At 37.4% G+C, this 22,676-nt stretch overlaps 1 protein-coding gene across 1 annotated transcript in view; it reads left to right on the top strand.

Moving 5' to 3' along the window:
* Nucleotides 1–22,676, top strand: part of GABRA3 (gamma-aminobutyric acid type A receptor alpha3 subunit) — a 288,587-nt gene that overhangs the window by 254,187 nt on the left and 11,724 nt on the right. The window contains exons 8-9 of the mRNA XM_025372543.1: nt 97–249; nt 8,265–8,476. Coding sequence (XP_025228328.1) covers nt 97–249; nt 8,265–8,476 — 365 coding nt within the window. The remainder of the gene's footprint in view (nt 1–96; nt 250–8,264; nt 8,477–22,676) is intronic.

The following is a 22,676-nucleotide window of genomic DNA, read 5'->3' as shown; positions in this document are numbered from 1 at the left end:
TATAAGATTAAGGAGTTTTGTGGATTGAATTGGGGCCCAACTTGATTTAACAGTGTTTATGTAGCTACATACTGCCTAATTTTACTCTCTGTCTAGGAGAATATGTCGTCATGACAACCCACTTCCATCTCAAGCGAAAAATTGGCTACTTTGTGATCCAGACCTACTTGCCATGTATCATGACTGTCATTCTGTCACAAGTGTCGTTCTGGCTCAACAGAGAGTCTGTTCCTGCCCGTACAGTCTTTGGTAAGTGATAATTTATGCAGCGTAAGGGAAAGTCTTACCATGCAGAGTCACAGTGGAGGTGAGAAAGGTGGAAGAATGATTCCTGGAGAGAATGGGAGAAATGCCTGTGCCTAGCAGGAGTAAATGAATCATCAGACCGTGGGGTTTTAGACGACAGAATTCTTAAAGAGGAAGTTAGAATAAAAAGACTGTTGGACCAGTAAGATACTGAAATGCTTCCCATTTCAGTCCTGCTTGCCCCAAAAGCTGGAGAGGGAATTATCCTTTAGTGAAAAAGAGGAATTTAGTGCACGGAGTGGAGAAGTCAAAGGGTTAGAAACCAAACTGTCTGAACAGAGTATTGGATTGGGGACTTTGTTAAGATCCGCTTTTTTTTGTATGAGTGTTTGACTTTGTGGCTTCTTCTCTAGCCTTTTTGAAAGTATGAATTATCTGATATTGTGTAAAAGCCACACAAAGTTTAAATGATTTCTTAATAGTACCTACAATCAAAGGCATTTTCTTCATCATGAGTATACTGATGTCTAGGAAGACATTTGCATATCATTAGCACTTTTTCCTCACAGACTTAAAACATATAAAACATTTCTTGCCTACTTTTCCCACTGTTGGAGATAAATATTTTAATTTTTTCAGCTACTAAACTGCCTCCATGGCAATGGTACCTTTGAAGCATATACTTGAGTGTACTTGGTATCCACACAGAAGGTGTTTCTGCCACTATCTTGAAGTTTTACTGGGTAGTGAAATAAAAAGTAAATTATATTTTGGAAGAAGCAGCATTGTAGGTCAGGTATTCTAGGAGATAGCAGTGGAGAAAGAGAAAGAGTGACCCGTAAAGTAGGAAAAAGAAAGAATAATCAAAAGGATGTGATATTATGGAAGTCAAGTGAGGAAAGTATTTCAAGAAGCAGAGAATACTCATGTGGGTTGAATTGTACTGAGTTTACATGAGATGCAGACAGAAACTGTCCGTTGGGTATTGTGATATACTTGGCTGTTAGTGATCTTGGAAAGAACAGTTCTAGTGAAGTGGAGGGAGCAAAAGCTGTATGAGAGTGGGTTAAATATGCTCACTTTGGGAAATATAACAAACGAGATACCCTGAAAAAGCTTCCTTTATAAAATCCTAGAAAAGCTAGATAAAACATAGAAACCATTCTTTTTTAATTTTCTTTCTTTCTTTCCTTTCTTTCTCTTTCTTTCTTTCTTTTTCTTTCTTTCTTTCTTTCCTTCTTTCTTTTTTTCCCTCCCTCCCTCCATCCCTCCCTCCCTCCCTTCCTTCCTTCCTTCCTTCCTTCCTTCCTTCCTTCCTTCCTTCCTTCCTTCTTTCCTTCCTTCCTTCCTTCCTTCCTTCCTTCCTTCCTTCCTTCCTTCCTTTCCTTCTTTCTTTTTTTTTTTTTTTTTTCAGACAGAGTTTCACTCTTGTTGCCTAGGCTGGAGTGCAATAGAGCATTCTTGGCTCACTGCAACCCCCACCTCTCAGGTTCAAGCAATTCTCCTGCCTCAACTTCCTGAGTAGCTGGGATTACAGGCACCCGCCACCACGCCTGGCTAATTTTTTTTTTTTTTTTTTGTATTTTTAGTAGAGACAGGGTTTCAACATGTTGGCCAGGCTGATCTCCAACTCCTGACTTCAGATGATCTGCCCGCCTCAACCTCCCAAAGCGCTGGGATTACAGGTGTGAGCCACAGCACCCAGCCGAAACCATTCTTTTAAGCTAATGTCTTGACGTGAGCTTAAAAGAAATTAAAGGAAATACACAGGGGCCCAAACGAAAGAAGAAACTGAAAATGGAGTGTTAATCACATGAACTGGTACTGTTATGGCAGGAAGATAAGCAGATGGACTCCTGGTCTTGGTAAACAAGAGTTTGACTTTTAAATTTATATAAGAAAGACATTTACAACTAAGATTGTGGTAGGCAGAATAATGGTCCCCGAAGATACCCATATTCTAGTTCCTGGAACTTGGGAGTGTGATCTATACAGCAAAAATAAATTTGTGGTTGTGATTAAATAAAAGATCTTGAGATGGAGAGATTATTCTGAATTATCTGGAATGGGGCCTAAATGCAATCACAATATCCTTACAAGAATCAGGTAGAGGGAGATTTGACTGTGGAGGAGAAAGCAGTGTGATGACAGAAGGAGGAAAGATTTGAACATGCTCTGCTGTTGGATTTGAAGAAAGAGGAAGGGGATCATGAGTGAAGGAATCTGTCATATAGCTGTAGAAGCTGAAAAAGATAATAGATTATTCCTTTAGAGCCTCCAGAGGGAGTGCAACCCTGCTAACACCTTGACACTGGACCAGTGAAACTAATTTCAGACTTCTAGCATCAAGAATTGTAAGAAGACATTTAGTTGTTTTAAGCAACTAAATTTGTGATAATTTGTTACATAAACCAAAGGAAATTAATACAAGGACACTTCCCATAAATTCAATATCATTGAAGAGTTATGCTTGCAATGCAAGAGACTACTAGAAAAATACACTTACTAGTGCAGACAGACAATAAAGAAGCATGTTTCTTTTGGCCTGGGCTTTGTGTGAAATATGAGATTCCTTGATAATCCATTTGCTAATTCAAACTTGGCCACACGTTAATTTAGAATTTATATTTACATTAATTGCATTGATGTGAGAACCTGCAAGTTAAAATGTTAATGTAAAAAGTGATTGCAGAATTTTTTATGTAAGAAAAAAAGCAAGAATAGCCAATATATCCTTCTAAAAAAGAACGAAGTAGAGAGACTGGGAGTGGCAGCTCATGCCTGTAATCCCAGCACTTTGAGAGGCTGAAGTGGGAGTACTGCTTGAGCCCAGGAGTTCAAGACCAGCCTGGGCAACATAGGGAGACCTCGTCTTAAATTCTTTCTTTTTAATTAGCCAGATGTGGTGGCACATCCCTGTGGTCCCAGCTACTTGGGAGGCTGAGGTGAGAGGATTGCTTGGGCCTGGGAGGTTGAGGCTGCCATGAGCCACGATCATGCCACTGCACTCCAGCCTGGCTGACAGAGTGAGACCCTGTCTCAAAAGATTTTTAAAGAAAATAAGAAAGCCTAAAATACAGCCATATATATGGAAACTTGATTTATGATAAAGATGGCACTGCAGAGAATTAATTTGAGATTGATCATGGATTTAAATATAAAAGTTAAAAATATGATTCACTTAGAAGAAAATATAAGGCAATATCTGTGCACCCTTTGGTAGACAGAAATTCCTTAGTTCACAAAAACATAATAACAATAAGGAAAAGAACTAATAAATTGGACTTAATCAAAATTAAAAATTTCTTCTCATCAAAGGATAACATTAAGATAATGAAATGGCAAGCTATAGCCTGAGATAAAGCACACTGTATCTGTGCAGACCTAAAACATATATTTTGAAATATTTATATACTCTGAAAATATAAAAAGCTCCTAAAATTCAATAATAAAAGGTCAAAGAATCCAATTTTTAAAATGGGCAAAAGATGTGAACAGATACTTCACTGAAGAATATATACAAATGCCCATAATCATGTAAAAGGATCCTTAACATCATTTTTTTTTTTGAATTAGGGAAATGTAAATGAAAACCTCATGGTGACATCACTTTAAATACTAGAATGGCTAAAATAAGCACTGACTGTATGAAATGGTAACAGTGGCTTATTCGTTAAACAATACATTTAGAATAAAATACTGGAACATAATGTAATATATATCTGTTGAGATGGGGATATATGGAGATAAAATGTTCCAAGGACTTTCACTATCAGAGAAAAGTGTTAAAGTATCAATTAACGTTATTTATTTTATTTTATTTTTTGAGGCGGGTCTTGCCCTGTTACCCAGGCTAGAGTGCAGTGGTTCCATCTCAGCTCACTGCAACCTCCACCTCCTGGATTCAAGCAATTCTCCTGCATCAGCCTCCCGAGTAGCTGGGACTACAGGCATGCGCCACCATGCCTGGTTAATTTTTGTATTTTTAGTTGAGAGGGGTTTTCACCATGTTGGCCAGGCTGGTCTCAAACTCCTGACCTTGTGATCCACCTGCCTCAGCCTCCCAAAGGGCTGGGATTCCAGGCAGGAGCCACCATGCCCGGCCTAAAGTTATTTTATTTTATTTTTTAAGTCAAGGATGCATGCTGACTGATCATACATCTGCTGGGAAAGTTAAATGGTAAAATTACTTTAGAAAACAGTTTGGCAATGCCATATAAAGTTAAACATATGCTTACTATATAATCCTGTAATTCCATTCTTTAGGTATGACCAAGAGAAATGAAAGCATATACTCATACACACTTATATGTAAATCATCCCAGTATCTTTATTCACAATAGTTAAATACTGGAAACAATCCAGATATCCATTACTGGGTGAATGAATAAACAAATTAGGTAGATTGCATTGGGAGTTATACCTGATGTAAATGACGAGTTGATGGGTGCTGACGAGTTGATGGGTGCAGCACACCAACATGGCACAAGTATACATATGTAACAAACCTGCACGTTATGCACATGTACCCTAGAACTTAAAGTATAAAAAAAAAAAAAAAAAAAAACAAATTAGGTAATATCAATACAATGGAATGCTGCTGTGAAATTAACAGGAACAACCCACAGATAGATGCAACAACATGAATAAACCTAAAAATATGCTGAGTGGAGGAAGCCAGACACAATTGAGTACATACCGTAAAATATTTATACGAAACTCTAAGAGAAAAATCTAATCCATAGAAAATGAAAGCACATCAGTGGTTACCTAAGACCAAGGAGGGGATGGTATGGGCACAAAGGAATCTTTGGGGAGATGGGAGTATTCTATAGATGATACTTATGAGAAAGGGCAGAAAGGGGTATCACCAGATGGTAGATGTCTCAAAGGAGCACAGGTTACAACAACACTGTGATCTGGTAATGGTCTAAGAAGTGCTAGACATCAAAGAAAATGTGGATTGTACCTCTTGAGCTCTTGATTCTGAATTATCAACCACATTTTGAGAACCAAAACAGTGTATTCAAGAGGAGAGTCAGGTTTCAGTTAAGGCCAAAAGGGGTTTATGCATTCAGAGAACAGGTTGAGAAAATAGGTGGACTCACTAAGTCATAGAGTGGCAGAGTTAGGCAGTAAGAAGAGTTTGTGATAAAAGGTTCATAAAGGTATGGGTGGTAGGGTCAGATAGGACTTTGTAAAACAGAATTAAGCCTGACTGAAAGTGGATTAACAAATATCCTTGCCCTTGTGGTGGTGTCTGAGGTAAACAGATATATGAAATGTGATTAATTCTGATTATTTCCTAAGGGGAGAATGGGTACACATTTTGAATGCTGTAGTCTGAAATACCTAAATTTTTTATCCTTAGGACCTAACTCTGTATAAGGCACAAAACAGACAGTTAGCAATGTTGGAGAAAAGAAGACAATAAGAGCTACATTCATCATAATAATAATATATTTAATAATTACTGCAAGAAAAGTACGTTATTAACTCTGATGGGAACAAATATGGTATAGTGGGCTACTTGGCTGTGCCTGAGAATTAAAGTCCTTTCCACTCATCACAGATGTGGTTTGGTATAAGAGATACATGTCATCACGTAAGTGCACTAGAAGTGCTCAAAGGAGACGAGGGAGGACAGTCAGTTCTACCTGAGCCTTTTCAGAAATATTTTTCTAGTCTTGAAAGAGAAGCACTGGTGACAGGCTGAATATCTTTTAATATGCCAAGAATCTCTTCGTCCATCCATGAAGTGTACCAAAGGCTTGATTGAGGGCCCTACCAGCTCTGACTAGCTAAGAGCTTTCAAAAAGTTGACGGTTTTAATTAAGCCCTAGAGACTAGAACTCTAGAAATCTCTACTGAGATATGGCACAGAAACACTTATGTTGCAATACAGTTCTCTCCATCTAAGCACTAGTAGCACACTGCTATGAATGTGTCAGAGTGGACAACTGCATTTGCTAATAACCATTAATGAAGTAGCTTGTTTCTCCCATTAAGTAACTCCTTGCTTGATATGATATGAAGGTTTTCAAGGCCTGGATCCATTCTCAGAGACTACCAGGTTACAGATTCAGAGTGTGTTAATAAGTATTAGCTATGTGGCAGATTCCTTACATGGCTTAAAATGTGTTTTGACTAATCACCCTTGATTACTCCCCGCCTAGTTGGTGCAAAGGTACTCCTTTAGGGTATTTCTGTTGAAATTGTAGAGTCTTTTGCAGTCTGGATTTTCATTTATATAGCAAATATATAAGTAAGGTACTACAGCAGACCAAGATAGAAAAGGAAGCCCCAGAGGCTTCAGCACACATGGTTGACCCTCTGGGTAAAGTTAATGGACACAGTGCCTTCTCTGCTTGATTTCGCATATAGCCTCTTTCGCCTCATTAGGAATTCATTCCATGTCCCGCTTGACCCAGGCTAAGGAGGCTCACTTTCTGCATCCTCTTCAGCATGCCAATGCTCAGAAAGACATTCTGACCATTTCCCCTTCCTCAAGTTTGAATGACTTTGTACATCTACTGCTTTATCAAAATCCTGGGGGACAGAGACAGTAGGGAATATTCATAAATGAGCAAAATGGAGACACAGAGAGAATAAAGAAATTGCCTAAGATACAAAGCAAGTAAGTGGGAGCACTCAGAACATCTAACTTCTAATGTAGTACTCATTGAGACTAGGAACACATTGCTAGCAATTGTAAAATTATTATGATAATATTGTTGTTAACACTAATTATACTATTATAATTAATTATATAGTATGACAACACTATTGTTCAAACAACAGTAAAGACAATAGTCATGTTAATTACAGAAGCTACTATTTATGGAATGATTACTCTGTGTCAGGTATACTATAGACTATATATATATATATAATCTTCAATCCCTAACAAATCTCTGTATTATCTGGTGTTATCACCCCCCTTTTACACATGATAAACTGAGGCTGTCTGGGGTAAAACACCTTATTCAAGGTCATATTACTAGTAAGTGAGGTTGCCCAGTTTTCAGCCTAGTTCATTTTGACTCTAAAGCTTATACTGTTAATCACAATTTTATATATATATATATATATATTCACATGCATAACTAAAATATGAAAAGATTAGAAAAAACGTAAAATATAATTTAAACGTAAATAAAATTTAGCCTTGAATTTAGAATAACACTCCCCCCAAAAAAGAATCAATTGATCTAAAGACAAGCTTGGATTTGGCAAAAACTCCCGAGAAACAGATTTCAGAATAGTTTTCATCGTTCACAAAGCCCAGTAGGGACCTAGGGTGTGATGCAGCTACAGAACCACTTTCCACAATAGTTTGCTGCATTATCAGAAGAGTGTCCAAAATTAAGGAAGTAAGCATCCTACTGAATTCTGACCATGTCCTGAGTCTTGGGCTCAGTTCTAGGCTATTCAGGAAAAAAAAAAAAAAAAAAGCCAGGATAGGAAAGGAAGTAAACAAGAAAAGGAGTTCATGAGGTGAACATGAATCTCCATGTTCATTCTGAAGATGAGTAGTTTCGCAAGGAACCATAGCCCTTTTTAAGTCTCTGAAGGCCGGTTCTGTAGAGTAAGGAGCAGATTTTTTTCCTTGCATGGCCACAGAAGAAACTCCAAGATCGGTCTGTGGGCCAGTAGCTAGAAGAAGCCAGATTTCAGTTCGTGAGCTAGTTTTTCTCTAATTAAAATGCTCTCTTACAATGAAATGGGCTACCTGCTCTTCAATGGAAATATTTAAGCAGAAGCTAGAGGACAACAATTAAATGTAATCCATTGCAGATGCCTATATAGTCTTCTGCCAAGTGGAATGGGCTGGTTACTAGGTGGACCCATCAGATTTGATAGTCTGGTGTTTTTTTTTTTTTTAATTTTATTTTATTTTAAAAGGGCCATTTTGAGTGGGGTAAAGCTTCTCCTTTCAAATAGGTAATCAGTGATTTCATCAAATAAGTTCTCAAAGTCTTTCAGTTGCAACTGGTTCTCATCTTTTCTTTCCTCAGGTGTCACCACTGTGCTTACCATGACCACCTTGAGTATCAGTGCCAGAAATTCCTTACCTAAAGTGGCATATGCGACGGCCATGGACTGGTTCATAGCCGTCTGTTATGCCTTTGTATTTTCTGCACTGATTGAATTTGCCACTGTCAACTATTTCACCAAGCGGAGTTGGGCTTGGGAAGGCAAGAAAGTACCAGAGGCCCTGGAGATGAAGGTGAGATATAGCAAAAGAGGAACTGAGAAGCACCCCCTGAGAGACCTGTATTGGGACCAGGAGTGGGCAGTCTATAGCCTGCAAGAACTGGGCAGGGCTATGTGCTATTCACTGGGGTCATCAATCCAATTCTCAACTGGAGTGCTTCTTGGCAACCTGGCATGTTGTCTAAGGGCAAAGAAAAGAGGACAGGTATCATGGAGAATTGATGTCTTGTGGTGAAGGATCAAACCTAAATGTGATGCTGCTAGATTCAAGGGGGACCCATTGGTACTTACAAAGTCACTCAAAGGCTTGGACTCTATCTTCAACCCAGAGTACAATCTCTAAGGCCACCTCTGCCCCTCTTTCCAGTATATTCAAATTATAGTCAAAATAAAATGATCATTTTTCCTTCTGTGTCTGCTTATTTTGTATTCTGTACCTGAGATGCTGTTTGTTTTTTCCCCTGCCTGCTAAAGACCTACTCATTCTTTAAGACTCAACTGAAATGTTACTTTCTCCATAGAGCCTTTCTGGAATCATTCACAGATTTACCTTTTCTTGAGGCATGGGTGATCTGGTATTAAAATAATTTATTTGTATTCGTTTTTGTCTTCCTCTCACTAGACTTGAACATTTTGAGGGCAGGGGCTTGTCTACATCTTATTTCTAGCTAGCCAATATCCTTGCATAGCATCTGACTCACAGTAAAAGCTGAATAAATGTTGACTGGATTGGTGCATTGATGGGAATGAAGAAGAGAGATTAAAATCATTAAACCAACTACATTGATAGGAATAAAACGTGAACACAGTGAAATCAAGATTGTTGTCCCTGGCTGCTTTAAATAAGTTCAGGTCGCTAGAACTAGGTGAAGATTATCAAAATATGCTAAGAGGAACTGGCAAATGTGATCTCAGGACCATCCTGGTACTCCTCAAATAATCATGGAGAAGAGAAATGATAATGATTTTTCAAATTGGGAGAAAATATGTATTGCATAGAGTATAGATTGATGAGTTGGCAAAATTTTTGAATAATTTTTACTTATTTAGATAAAATTTATTAACTCCTTGCTATAAATTATGAAGAAATAAGTGTAGTTCTACTTCCTTAATCTACTCTATCTACCATAGGATTTTTTTCGTTGGTTTTATTGTACTTAATCTAGTTGTTACCTTTGTACACTTAAAATATATTTATTCCTCTATAACTTTATCAGCTAGGAACAGGGTCTGTTAGCCCCCCACCCACGATGAATATAAGGAAATCAGTACACCCCCACTCCTACCTCTCCTTCTCTCTACCAGTTCCTGTCATCTCCTTACTTCTGTTTGCTATACTACTATTGCTCCATTATTACGTTTTATAACACTTACATCCTTCCATGCTATTGTAAATCTTATAATTGTTCAGTCATAGTTCTACATTTAAATGGGTTCTTTTCTTAAAATCGTCCTTGTATCTATCATTTCTGTTCATTGTATATTTACATCAATTCCTTTTTTTAACTTTTAAGTTCAGGGGTACAAGTGCAGGTTTGTTATATAGGTAAGCTTGTGTCATATGGGTTGGCTGTATGCTGTACAGATTATTTTATCACACAGATATTAGGCCTAGTATTCATGAGTTATTTTTAATGATCCTCTCCCTCCTTCTTCCCCCCACTTTCCCAAAGGCCCCAGTATGTGTTGTTTCCCTCTATGTGTCCATATGATCTCATCATTTAGCTAACTTCTATACGTTTCTTTAAGATGGTCTCATGGGAACCATATTTTCTTCTGTTTTGAATGTATAAAATCAATGTCTATTGTGTTTATACTTAAATAATAGTTGAGCTGTTGTACAATCCATGGGTCACATTCTCTTTCTCTGATGACTCCGTTAAGACATTAATTACAATACTCAATTGGTCATTTTCTTCCTTTTGTAACAAAGTTTGTATTAGTACCATGATAGTTAGTCTTCAATTATTACTTGAAGTTGCATTAGAGAAATTTTTTACTACCCTTGTTATGTATGGAAGTATCATTTGGGGGAGTAACTGAGAGAGTTGGCAGGATAGTAATGAGTAGCTGAGAATGAGTAGTAGAGAGTAGTTTGAACATCACTTGTTGTCTATATAATCTCTTATGAGTAGTCTTCCCTGGAGTTGTGATTCTACTTCTGACTAGTAAGAACTTTCCCTTGTTCACAGGAAATCCCTCTATGTTGATACAGGTGTCTGTGTGCATGTCTCTGTGTGTGTTTGTGTATGTGCTTGTGCATGTGTATGCGTGTATAGTGTTATATTCTTTAATCTTCCAGTCTCTCTCTCCTCTGCCACTAAGTGGTAGTCAGAGTTCCGGGATGTTCTCATTACCAGCTTGAAAACTGATTTTATTTCAAAACAGGGATTGTTTCTTTCCTTTGTCAGGTCATGCCACACACTTTTGGGACACTATCCTTGACCAGAAATCTGGAGCAGCAGGTATCCTCAGTGTCATCTTCACCCTGATCTGATTTTCACTGCACTTCACTTTCACTTTCACTTCACTTAGGAGCCCTTACTTTTTGGAATTAAGGTTATAAAAGCTATTAAGTTTCACCAAAGATAGAGTTTTGGTTTTTATTTCTCATCTTACTGTTTTTGGTTGGTTCCAGAGAGGAAAAGTGAACAAAGAAATCCTTACTCTGACATATTAAACTGGAAGTTCCCTAAAATATATTATTAAACAGATAGATATTTTAGGAGCAGTTAGCAACAATCAGTGATATACAGCTTGAGTTCACTAATAAAAAATTATATCAAACTAACCTCATGGGCATTTATCAACAGTTTATTGGACTAGTGGACCAGAAAATGTCATAGATTTTAATAAAACATTTGACTAACTTTTTAAAAATTATACCTCCATGAAGAAAAGGAAGCAGGCTGGATGTGGTGGTGGCAGATTGCTTTAGCTCAGGAATTTGAGACCAGCCTGGGCAACATGGTAAAATACCATCTCAAAAAAAAAATAATAATTATCTGGGCGTGGGTGCACATGTCTGTAGTCCCAACTAGTCAGGAGGCTGAGGTGGGAGGATCAGCTGAGCTCGGGAAGTTCGGACTACAGTGAGCCAAAATTGCACCACTGCACTCCAGCCTGGGCAACAGAGTGAGACGATGTCAAATTAAAAAAAGAAGAGAGAGAGGAGAGAGAGAGAGAGATAAAGGAAAGAAGGAAAGAAGGAAGGAAGGTGAAAAAATAGTACAATTAGGCTGATGTAGTTGGTTGACCAATTCAAATCAAATAGAATTAACTGATGGCGCTGGGTGCAGTGGCTCACACCTGTAATCCCAACACTTTGGGAGGCCAAAGCAGGCAGATCACCTGAGGTCAGGAGTTCAAGACCAGCCTGGCCAACATGGCGGAACCCCATCTCTACAAAAGTACAAAAAATAGCCGGGCATGATGGCATACTACTTGGGAGGCTGAGACGGGAGAATCACTTGAACCCGGGAGGTGGAGGTTGCAGTAAGTCGAGATTGTGCCACTGCACTCCAGCCTGGGCAACAGAGAGAGGCTCTGTCTATAAATAAATAAATAAATAAATAAATAAATAAATAAATAAACTGATGGAATGACAGACACCAAACTGAATGGAGGTCCCTGCGGATACACTACAGGACTTTGTCTTTGACCCTGCTTTTTCTTTTTCTTTTTTTTTTTTTTTGATTTATCTTATTATTATTATTATTATTATACTTTAAGTTCTAGGGTACATGTGCATAACATGCAGGTTTGTTACATATGTATACTTGTGCCATGTTGGTGTGCTGCACCCATCAACTCATCAGCACCCATCAACTCGTCATTTACATCAGGTATAACTCCCAATGCAATCCCTCCCCCCTCTCCCCTCCCCGTGATAGGCCCCGGTGTGTGATGTTCCCCTTCCCGAGTCCAAGTGATCTCATTGTTCAGTTCCCACCTATGAGTGAGAACATGCAGTGTTTGGTTTTCTGTTCTTGTGATAGTTTGCTGAGAATGATGGTTTCCAGCTGCATCCATGTCCCTACAAAGGACACAAACTCATCCTTTTTTATGGCTGCATAGTATTCCATGGTGTATATGTGCCACATTTTCTTAATCCAGTCTGTCACTGATGGACATTTGGGTTGATTCCAAGTCTTTGCTATTGTGAACAGTGCCACAATAAACATACGTGTGCGTGTGTCTTTATAGCAGCATGATTTATAATCCTTTGGGTATATACCCAGTAATGGGATGGCTGGGTCATATGATACTTCTAGTTCTAGATCCTTGAGGAATCACCATACTGTTGCTTTTTCAAATGTTGTTATTAATGACTCAGATAAAGACATATAGGGTAGAAGACTCAAATTTATAAGCTGGTATTAATGAATATTGGTTGGGGAATGAGTATTTTCTGAATTAGGAATCAAATAGGATTTCTAATTTGAAAGGACAAGCTTAAATTAAAATATTAACATTTGCTAAATCAAATATAAATTCTTACACATAGGTACAAAAATAGATACGGGATTAAAAAGCTTAACAAACATTGAAAATAAAATGCTAGGATATGAAGAAAATGCAAACTAATGTACACCTACTTTGTGGTACAACTCTTGAAAAGCTCAATTTGATTTGGGTCTGAGTTAAGAATCACCTAGAACTAGTGAGGGGATAAACCCTTTTTATTTTGTGCTGTTGGGCCCATAATTAGAGTACACTGTTCCAGTCTGGTTACTACACTAGAGGAGGGACAAATGCCTCAGGGCGATGATTATTGCTATTTTCAGATACCTGCAAGGCTTCCATGATGTTTTATAAAAAATGAGACAGATTTTTTTTTTATGGCCAGCAAGAGGAGTGGAAGTGGTTTGAAGACAGAGAGAGGACTCAAATAGATTGTTAGAAACTCTAGAGCTAGACATCAGAAATGATGACCATTTCTCCATTTAAAAAGTGCTAAAACTTTAAATAGAGAGAACAAAAAGAATATTATAAAACTATTTTGCAAAGATAGTGATCTGTTTTCCTCTTTAGTCTCTCTCTATGGTCAGTCCCTTTAAGTTATCTCAAGAAGCATATTATGAGAATTGAAAAAAAGTATGGAATGCACAAAAATGGATCTCTAATGTACAGGTGCTATGCTTTGTCTGCACTGCTACAATGTGGAGCAACTAATAGTGAGATTAACAGAAAAAAACTTGAGGTGCATTGGAAGTGAAAATATTAGAATTTAATAATAACTAATTTTCTTTTTTCTTCCATTAGAGAGACATATTAAACCTTTTTGCTTCCTAAAGCTAGAATGGGTGAGCATAAAACAGTTTTAAAATAATATAACTGATTTTAAAATTTATTTGTGATCTGTATTATGATCAGGCATTAGATAAAATGTGAGAGGAAACATTATAAAGGAAAAAAAGAAGATATGGAAATAAAACCTCATTTTCTAATGAAGATAACTCACTACCCTGTAACCGCACTCTAGAAAATAGATGAACTGTGGATTTTTGATGATCAACCACATGTTTTTATCACTGCTTCCTTTGAAGATTCCGCTAAAATGGAATAAAACAGGTATAAAACCACAAGGTGAGCAGGACAAGGGATGTCAGTCAGACAAGAGATATTAACACATCTATAGAAGAATGAACATGGATGGAGGTTGTAACAACTGATTTATCAAACTGCAGTAAAACATAACCCTGGAGAAATTCAGTGTTAAGAAGCGCTAAATACAATAGAGAACAAAACAAAAGTCTGTGTACAGAGTAGTTGAGACTCCAGAGCCTGCTCAATATGTGAAATGTCTCTAGCCAGATGTATACTCTCCAGGAAAAAACAGCAGGGTTGCTCTTCTAAAGAAACTGAGCATCCCCAAAGGAAAATTTTTGCATACTAACATTTTGAAGTACCGCCTCAAAATGACCTACTTTACCTAATCATCCTAAATCACAGCCCACCAATCAACAAGCTCGGGTTAGCTACATAAGCAAACAGACATCTTCTCTGTTGCCAAATAATACTGGGATATCAAGGATCACCAATTAAAAGTTTGCAATGTGAAAGAGAATAGCAAAGATTAAAACAAAAACAAACAGGCAAACAAACTAAAAAGGAACACCTCACCTTGAAGGGAGGGGACAGACATAATTTAGGAAATTAAAGAGAATGTAAGAAAAACAAAACTTTTACTTTAGATTTGTAAATATATAATATTAATAAAATAAGAACAGGATGCTATACAAAAAGAAATTAGAGAATAAGGAAGAGGTATTGAAATTAAAAAGAATTGCCAAAATAAAAATTTCAATAGAGAAGTAGGAAAATAAATTAAAGGAAATCAATCTATAAGTAGGGCATTAAAAAAAGAATGTGAAAGGAAAAGTAAGAGATCTAGGAATGGAACCAGGAAGTTCATCCAAATTTAAAAAGAAAAATTATATCAAGTATCTTTCCCAACCACAATAGTATGAAACTAGAAAGCAATAAAGAGAATAATTTTGGATAATTCACAAATACATGGAAATTAAACAACATTCTCCTGAACAACCAATAAGTCAAAGGAGAAATTAAAAGGGAAATTTAATGTATCTTGAGAAAAAAATAGGCATACAATGTACCAAAACTTATGAGATGCAGCCAAAGCAGTTCTAAGAAGAAGGAAGGTTATAGCAAGAAACACCTACATCAAAAAAGAATAAAGATCTCAAATAAGCAATCTAACTTTATGCCTTGAGGAACCAGAAAAAGAAGAACTAAGCCCAAAGTTACTAGAAAGAAGCAAAGAATAAAGATCAGAGCAGAAATACATGAAATCAGGAATTTAAAAAACAATAGAAAAGATCATTTAAACTAAGACGTGTTTTTTTTCAAAAGATAAACAAAGTAGACAAACCTTTAGACTAAGAAAAAAGAGAGAAGACTCAAATACAAAGAATAAAAAATGAAAGAGGAGATGTTAACAACTGATATCACAGAAAAACAAAGGATCATAACAGATTACTATAAACAATTATATGCCAACAAACTGATAATCTAGAAGTAATAGATAAATTCCTAGACATACATCACCTGCTAAGACTGAATCATGAGGAAATGGAATATCTGAACAGACCAATAATTAGTAAGGAGCTGAATCAGTAACAAAAAGTCTCCCATCAAAGAAAAGCCCAGGACCTGATGCCTTCACTGCTGAATTCTACCAAGCACTTAAAGAAGAACTAATACCAATCATTCTCAAATCCTTCCAAAAAAATGAAAAGGGAATACTTCCAAACTCATTTTATATGGCCAGCATTACCCTCATACCAAAGACAGGCAAATATACTACAAGAAAAGAAAATTACAGGTCAATATCCCCGCTGAACAAAATAGATGTAAAAATCCTCAACAAAATTCTAGCAAACCAAAGTTAACAGTACATTAAAAGAATGATTCCCCAGAACTTCTTAATAAATAAATATATGTGTGTATATGTGTGTGTGTGTGTGTGTGTGTGTAATGGCTGTAAGGGTTGAATCGTAAACTTAAAAAAAATTATTCACCTTGACCAAGTGGGATTTATCCCATAGTATAACATGTGCAAATATATAAATATGCTACACCACATTAACAGAATGAAGTCCAAAACCAGTTCGTCATCTCAATAGATGCAGAAAAAGCATTTGACAAAATTCAACATTCTTTCATGATAAAAGAAAAACCTGTCAACTAATTAGATATACAAGAAATGTACCTCATCACAATAAAGGCCATATATGACAAACCCACAGCTAACATTATACTCAATGGTAAAAAGTTAAAAGCTTTTTCTCTAAGTTAGTAACAAGACAAGCATGTCCACTCTCACCACAGTATTGGAAGACCTATCCAGAGCAATTCAACAAGAGAAAGAAATAAAAGGTATCCAAATTGGAAAGGAAGAAGTCAAATTGTCCCTGCATATGGATGGCCTGATCTTATATATAGAAAACCCTAAAGACCCTACAAAACAAACAAACAAACAAACAAACAAAAACCTGTTAGAACAGATGTGATGGCAGGCTCCTGTAGTCCCACCTACTTGGGAAGCTAAGGCAGGAGAATGTTGTGAACCCGGGAGGCGGAGCTTGCAGCAAGCTGAGATCTGCCACCACACTCCATCCCAGCCTGAGTGACAGAGCGAGACTCCGTCTCAAAAAAAAAAAAAACAAACAAACAAACAAAAGAAAAGAAAAGAAAAAAAGTTGAACTCACAGAAGCAGAAGGTAGAATGGTGGTTTGGTGGTTACTGGGGACTGGAAGTCAAGGGTAGTTGTTGTAGTAAAATACAAAATTTTACTTAGATAAGAATAAGTTCAAGAGACCTATTGTACAACAAGGTGACTGTAGTTAATAGCAATGTTCTGTACTCTTGAAGACTGCTAAGAGTAGATTTTAAATGTTCTAATCACAGAAAATGATAACTGTGTGAGGCAATGCATATGTTAATTAGCTCAATATAGCCATTCCATAATGTACATATATTTCAAAACATCATTTTGTACATGATAAATATATGCAATTTCATCTGTCAATTAAAAATGAATGAATAGAAATAAAAATTATAAAAAGTGAAGTACTAAAGTGACAACTGCACAGCAGGCAAATTTGCAAAGGAACCAGTCCAGTTTGCAGATGGATACTAGAGGGATTTATATAGTCATTTATAATGTTATCACCACTGGTTATTGATAGAACTAAAAATTTTGCTATAATTGTAGTAGAGGATTCAGGAAGGGTTACATTTGTGAAATAAATCATTATTTATCATGAAAAGACAACTGGTAGTAAGCAAAACTGGTAGCAGTATAAATATATTGTATAAAAGTATAGAAATAACTATTAGAAGTATTAATATCACCTAAGAGAATTAAAAATAAACACCTACAAGGGGCTGGACAATGGGTTTGGGTGCATTGGGGTAAGGGTTTCTTGATTTTAATAAGTTATCAACTTCAATTTTTTAAACTATGTCCATTACTACTTTAAGTTATTCAACATCAAAAATAATAAAAGGAAAGTTAAGTGAAAAAACAAATCTCAACATTTAAAAAGAGGAAAATTATTCTTAGAACCATTTGCAAAATTTATATAACTTCTTGTATAAATTTTGCAAAAAAAATAGTAATGCTTGGACTCTCTTTTTTTGTTTTCAAATGGTGCTGGGAAAATTGGCTAGCCATAAGTAGAAAGCTGAAAATGGATCCTTTCCTTACTCCTTATACGTAAATTAATTCAAGATGGATTAGAGACTTAAATGTTAGACCTAAAACCACAAAAACCCTAGAAGAAAACCTAGGTAATACCATTCAGGACATAGGCATGGGCAAGGACTTCATGTCTAAAACACCAAAAGCAACGGCAACAAAAGCCAAAATTGACAAATGGGATCTTATTAAACTAAAAAGCTTCTGCACAGCAAAAGAAACTACCATCAGAGTGAACAGGAAACCTACAGAATGGGAGAAAAGTTTTGCAATCTACTCATCTGACAAAGGGCTAATATCCAGAACCTATAAAGAACTCAATCAAATTTACAAGAAAAAAACAAACAACCCCATCAAAAAGTGGGCAAAGGATATGAACAGACACTTCTCAAAAGAAGACATTCATACAGCCAACAGACACATGAAAAAATGCTCATCATCACTCGCCATCAGAGAAATGCAAATCAAAACCACAATGAGATATCATCTCACACCAGTTAGAATGGCAATTAATAAAAAATCAGGAAAGAACAGGTACTGGAGAGGATGTGGAGAAACAGAAACACTTTTACACTGTTGGTGGGACTGTAAACTAGTTCAACCATTGTGGAAAACAGTGTGGCAATTCCTCAAGGATCTAGAACTCGAAACACCATTAGATCCAGCCATCCCATTACTGGGGATATACCCAAAGGATTATAAGTCATGCTGCTGTAAAGACACATGCACACGTATGTTTATTGCGGCACTACTCACAATAGCAAAGACTTGGAATCAACCCAAATGTCCATCAGTGACAGACTGGATTAAGAAAATGTGGCACATATACACCATGGAATACTATGCAGCCATAAAAAAGGATGAGTTCGTGTCCTTTGTAGGGACATGGATGCAGCTGGAAAGCATCATTCTCAGCAAACTATCGCAAGAATAGAAAACCAAATACCGCATGTTCTCATTCATAGGTGGGAATTGAACAATGAGATCACTGGAACACAGGAAGGGCAACATCACACACCGAGGCCTATTGTGGGGAGGGGACGGGGGGAGGAATAGCATTAGGAGATATACCTAATGTAAATGACGAGTTAATGGGTGCAGCACACCAACATGGCACATGTATACATATGTAACAAACATGCACGTTGTGCACATGTACCCTAGAACTTAAAGTATATTAAAAAAAGAAAATAAAAAGAGGAAAATTATTCTTAGAACCATTTGCAAAATTTGTATAACTTCTTGTATAAATTTTGCAAAAAAGAAATAATGCTTGGACTCTATTTTTTCATTTTGAAATGCTCCAGAATAAAATTTTATCTTTTTTACATTGGAGAAAACATTCACATTCTCTTTAAACCTTGGAAAAGCTTAGTTTCTTGTCCTTAATGGCTTTTAAGTCTATGGGTCATTCCTGCAATTGTAGCCACAAGTCAAGTCACCCCTTGGTATTTCTTTGTTGGGTAAATAACATTCAATATGGGTTAAGTTTTACTCATAAACTGGTGGTTTTCCTACCTTGCTCTGCAGTAGGTATAAGTGGCCTGACAGTAATCATAGTCTCGATTGAAATACACACACACACACACACACACACACACACGGCAATTATTTCTGGAATACCTGTGGCATGCAAAACTAAACCACATGGTCCCAGCACTCAGGAGCTAATGGTCTAAGAAAAGTAAGGCATATATCCATATATATACACACACATATACAGACAGAGCACTGATATAGGACCAAATGCTGAGTGTCACAGGAGAGATAAATCCAAAATGCTTCCTCTCTATTTTGTTCTGTTTACCTTACTGAACACTTGACTGTTTCCTAAAAAATCTACTGCCCTTGCAAGTGGAAGCCACTCCTTCATTCCCTCCTGCTGCTTCCAGGCCACTGTTTACTCCTTTACTTCATGCAAAAAGTTTCGTCCTTTGATGTTCACTTCATCTGGCTTTATCACTCTATTTTTCTTCATCTTGCTCAACTTACCAACATTACTGTATTCTCTCATTACTGTATTCATTTCATATATAGGATTTCTACAACCAGTTCACTTTATTTGCAACTGCCCCAAATTCTCTCTTTGTTTTTCAGTTGGATGACTCCTCTGACATCATAAACTAGAATGGAGCCTATTAAATGAGGTCTGGATTGTCCCATTTACCAGGCACTGCTACTGTTTCCAGGACTAGGCAAAGGTTTCAGAAATGAACCAATCTAACTGCCTGTATATTTGTTCTAGTGTTTTGTTTTTGTTTTCATTTTTTGTTGTTTTTTTCTTGTTTTGTTTTTTCAGAAAAACTGACAGTAAGTCAGCTAATTGTGTTAGTATTTTTGGAACTGTTACTTGACATCAGAAGAGTTTTGTAATGAAAGTTGTGGACACACGAGGCCATATGTTCCACAGGGCTCGCCTCCATGTCATCCTTGGTCAATACCCAAATTGTAGTTTTCTCTATGGTTATTTATCCTCCCCTCACTTATCCTTATCCTCTTCTGTGTTTTTTTTTTTTTTTCTTGACTTATTCTCCTACTCCTCATAAACTGTCCCTCACTTCCCTCAGGAACTCCTGTTCATGGGAAGACAGAACATTCTGCACCAGCAGCTTCTTCACTGAATGACCCGTCCACCTCCTGTTTTAACTGACATGTGATTCTCAGTTGAGACTTCCTTCCAACTGCTTTCCTGCTTGGTAGAAGCTGTTAATCTGATTCCCATTTTCCAGAAGTGTAGTTTACACCATCTTAATCCCCAGTACTGCTTTCAGACCATTACTCTCTCATTCTTTTACATTAAAGATGTCTTCATTGAAGTGTCAACTCCTCACTTGGATTCTCATACATCAGGATTTCCTGTTTTTCTTGTTCATCCTTGGTATTTTCTTTGCACTATCCTTGTCTTCTTTCCAGCACTAAACGTTAGAGCATTTCAGGGCAGATCAGTCAGATCTGCAGACCAGTCAGCAGTCAGATCTCTTTTTTATTTTCTGATTCTGTACTCACTTCTCAAGCGACCTCATTCAATCCCAAGACATTGAATCAATGGCCATCTAGAGGCGAACAACTCCCAAATATGTATCTCTAGACCAGACCTTTCCCCTGAGCTGCAGACTGATATATGTAACTGTGTACGTCTCTATTAGGATTATATTCCTATTGGGATGTCTGATAAAAATGTAATTCTTATATCCAAACACAACTCCTCCTCTTCCCCCTAAACCTGCTCTTCTTCAAGTCTTCCCAGCACAGCCAATAATGTCACTATTCTTCCAGACGCTCAGGTAAAAAACCTGGAATCCATTCTTAATTCTTTTGTTTTTCTCACCTGCCCCCCACTCTGCTCTCAGAAAATCCAAACCTAACTCATCAGCAAGTCCTGACTCCTCCACATTCACAACATAACTTGAATCTGTCTACTTTTCTCCGTATCTAACATTCAACACACCACACCTCTCACTAGCCTCATTAGGACTAACATCCTAATTTTAGTCCTCTACTTTCATGGCTACAAATCTGTTCTCTGCCCAACAGTAGGGAAGATCAATTAAAATAGCAAATTATAAAAATTCTGCTCCAAATATTTTAATGGCTTCCCACTACATTTAGATCAAATTCCATTATTCTTACCATGGTGCTCAAAACCTTCCAGGATCTTGTCCTTAGATCTATGATGGTACCTTTTAGCATCTTTTTTGAATTTTCATTCACTCCACTCACTCATCCCATAGTGGCCTCCTTGATGATTCTTTTTATTTATTTATTTGTTTGTTTGTTTATTATTTATTTATTTATGAGATGGAGACTCGCTCTGTCACCCTGGCTGGAGTACAGTGGCACAACCTCTGCTCACTGCAACCTCCATCTCCTGGGTTCAAGCGATTCTCCTGCCTCAGCCTCCTGAGCAGCTGGGACTATAGGCATGTACCACCGTGCTCGTCTAATTTTTTTGTATTTTTAGTAGAGATGGGGTTTCACCGTGTTAGCCAGGATGGTCTTGATCTGATCTCATGATCTGCCCGCCCCAGCCTCCCAAAGTGCCTGGATTACAGGCATGAGCCACCGCGCCCAGCCTCCTTGATGATTCTTGACGAATCACTTTCATTCCAAGCCCAGGTACTTTGTCATTACCATTCTTTATGAAATGTTTATTGTTGAGATCTTTTCACAACTTGCTTTCTTATTTTGTTCAGGTCTCTACTTACCTTCTCAGGCAGACCTTCTCTCACTAGCATTCATCATCTTTTTCTTCACTGCCCTGCTTTATGTGCTTCCATGATAATTCTCACCTCCTGACATTACATTGCTTTATGTATTTGTTTGCTTCTATGTTTATTACATGTCCTCCCTCCCCCTCACTGGAATGTGAACTCCTTTAGGGAAGGAGCTGTGTTTTACCACTTATTCCTGCACCCCAACCACCTAGCACAGAACCTGTCACATTGTAGACACAGAAAATATTAAATAAATGGATGATTTCCTATGTTTTCCTTGCTTCTCTATTCAGCATAGGTACCGTAGTGTATCACTGCAGTCACTCACCAGCACTCTTGACCTCCCTAGTCACTTCAATCCAAGTCCTCTATTTCTCTCTGAAAAAAAAAATCCATTGCTATTGATGGGTTGGTGACATTAATGAGTGTATTTTTGAATTCTGCTGTTCCTTCAACCTATGCCTGCAGTTACTCTCTGTCCCTAATTAGTTCTGTCTTCTTTATCCTACAAAATCTGGTTTAAATCAGCCAGGCGCGGTGGCTCATGCCTGTAATCCCAGCACTTTGGCAAGCCAAGAATTGAGTACAGATTCAGAAAAAAACACCTGAGGTCAGGAGTTCAAGACCAGCCTGACCAAATGGAGAAACCCCCTTCTCTACTAAAAATACAAAATTAGCCAGGGATTGGGCTGGGGGTGGTGGCACATGCCTGTAATCCCAGCTACTCAGGAGGCTGAGGAAAGAGAATTGCTTGAACCCGGGAGGCAGAGAT

Source organism: Theropithecus gelada, chromosome X (genome assembly GCF_003255815.1).
Source record: "Theropithecus gelada isolate Dixy chromosome X, Tgel_1.0, whole genome shotgun sequence".
Classification (NCBI taxonomy): Eukaryota; Metazoa; Chordata; class Mammalia; order Primates; family Cercopithecidae; genus Theropithecus; species Theropithecus gelada.
The sequence above is the reverse complement of the archived record's forward strand: the minus strand, read 5'-3'. Positions and strand labels throughout refer to the sequence as shown.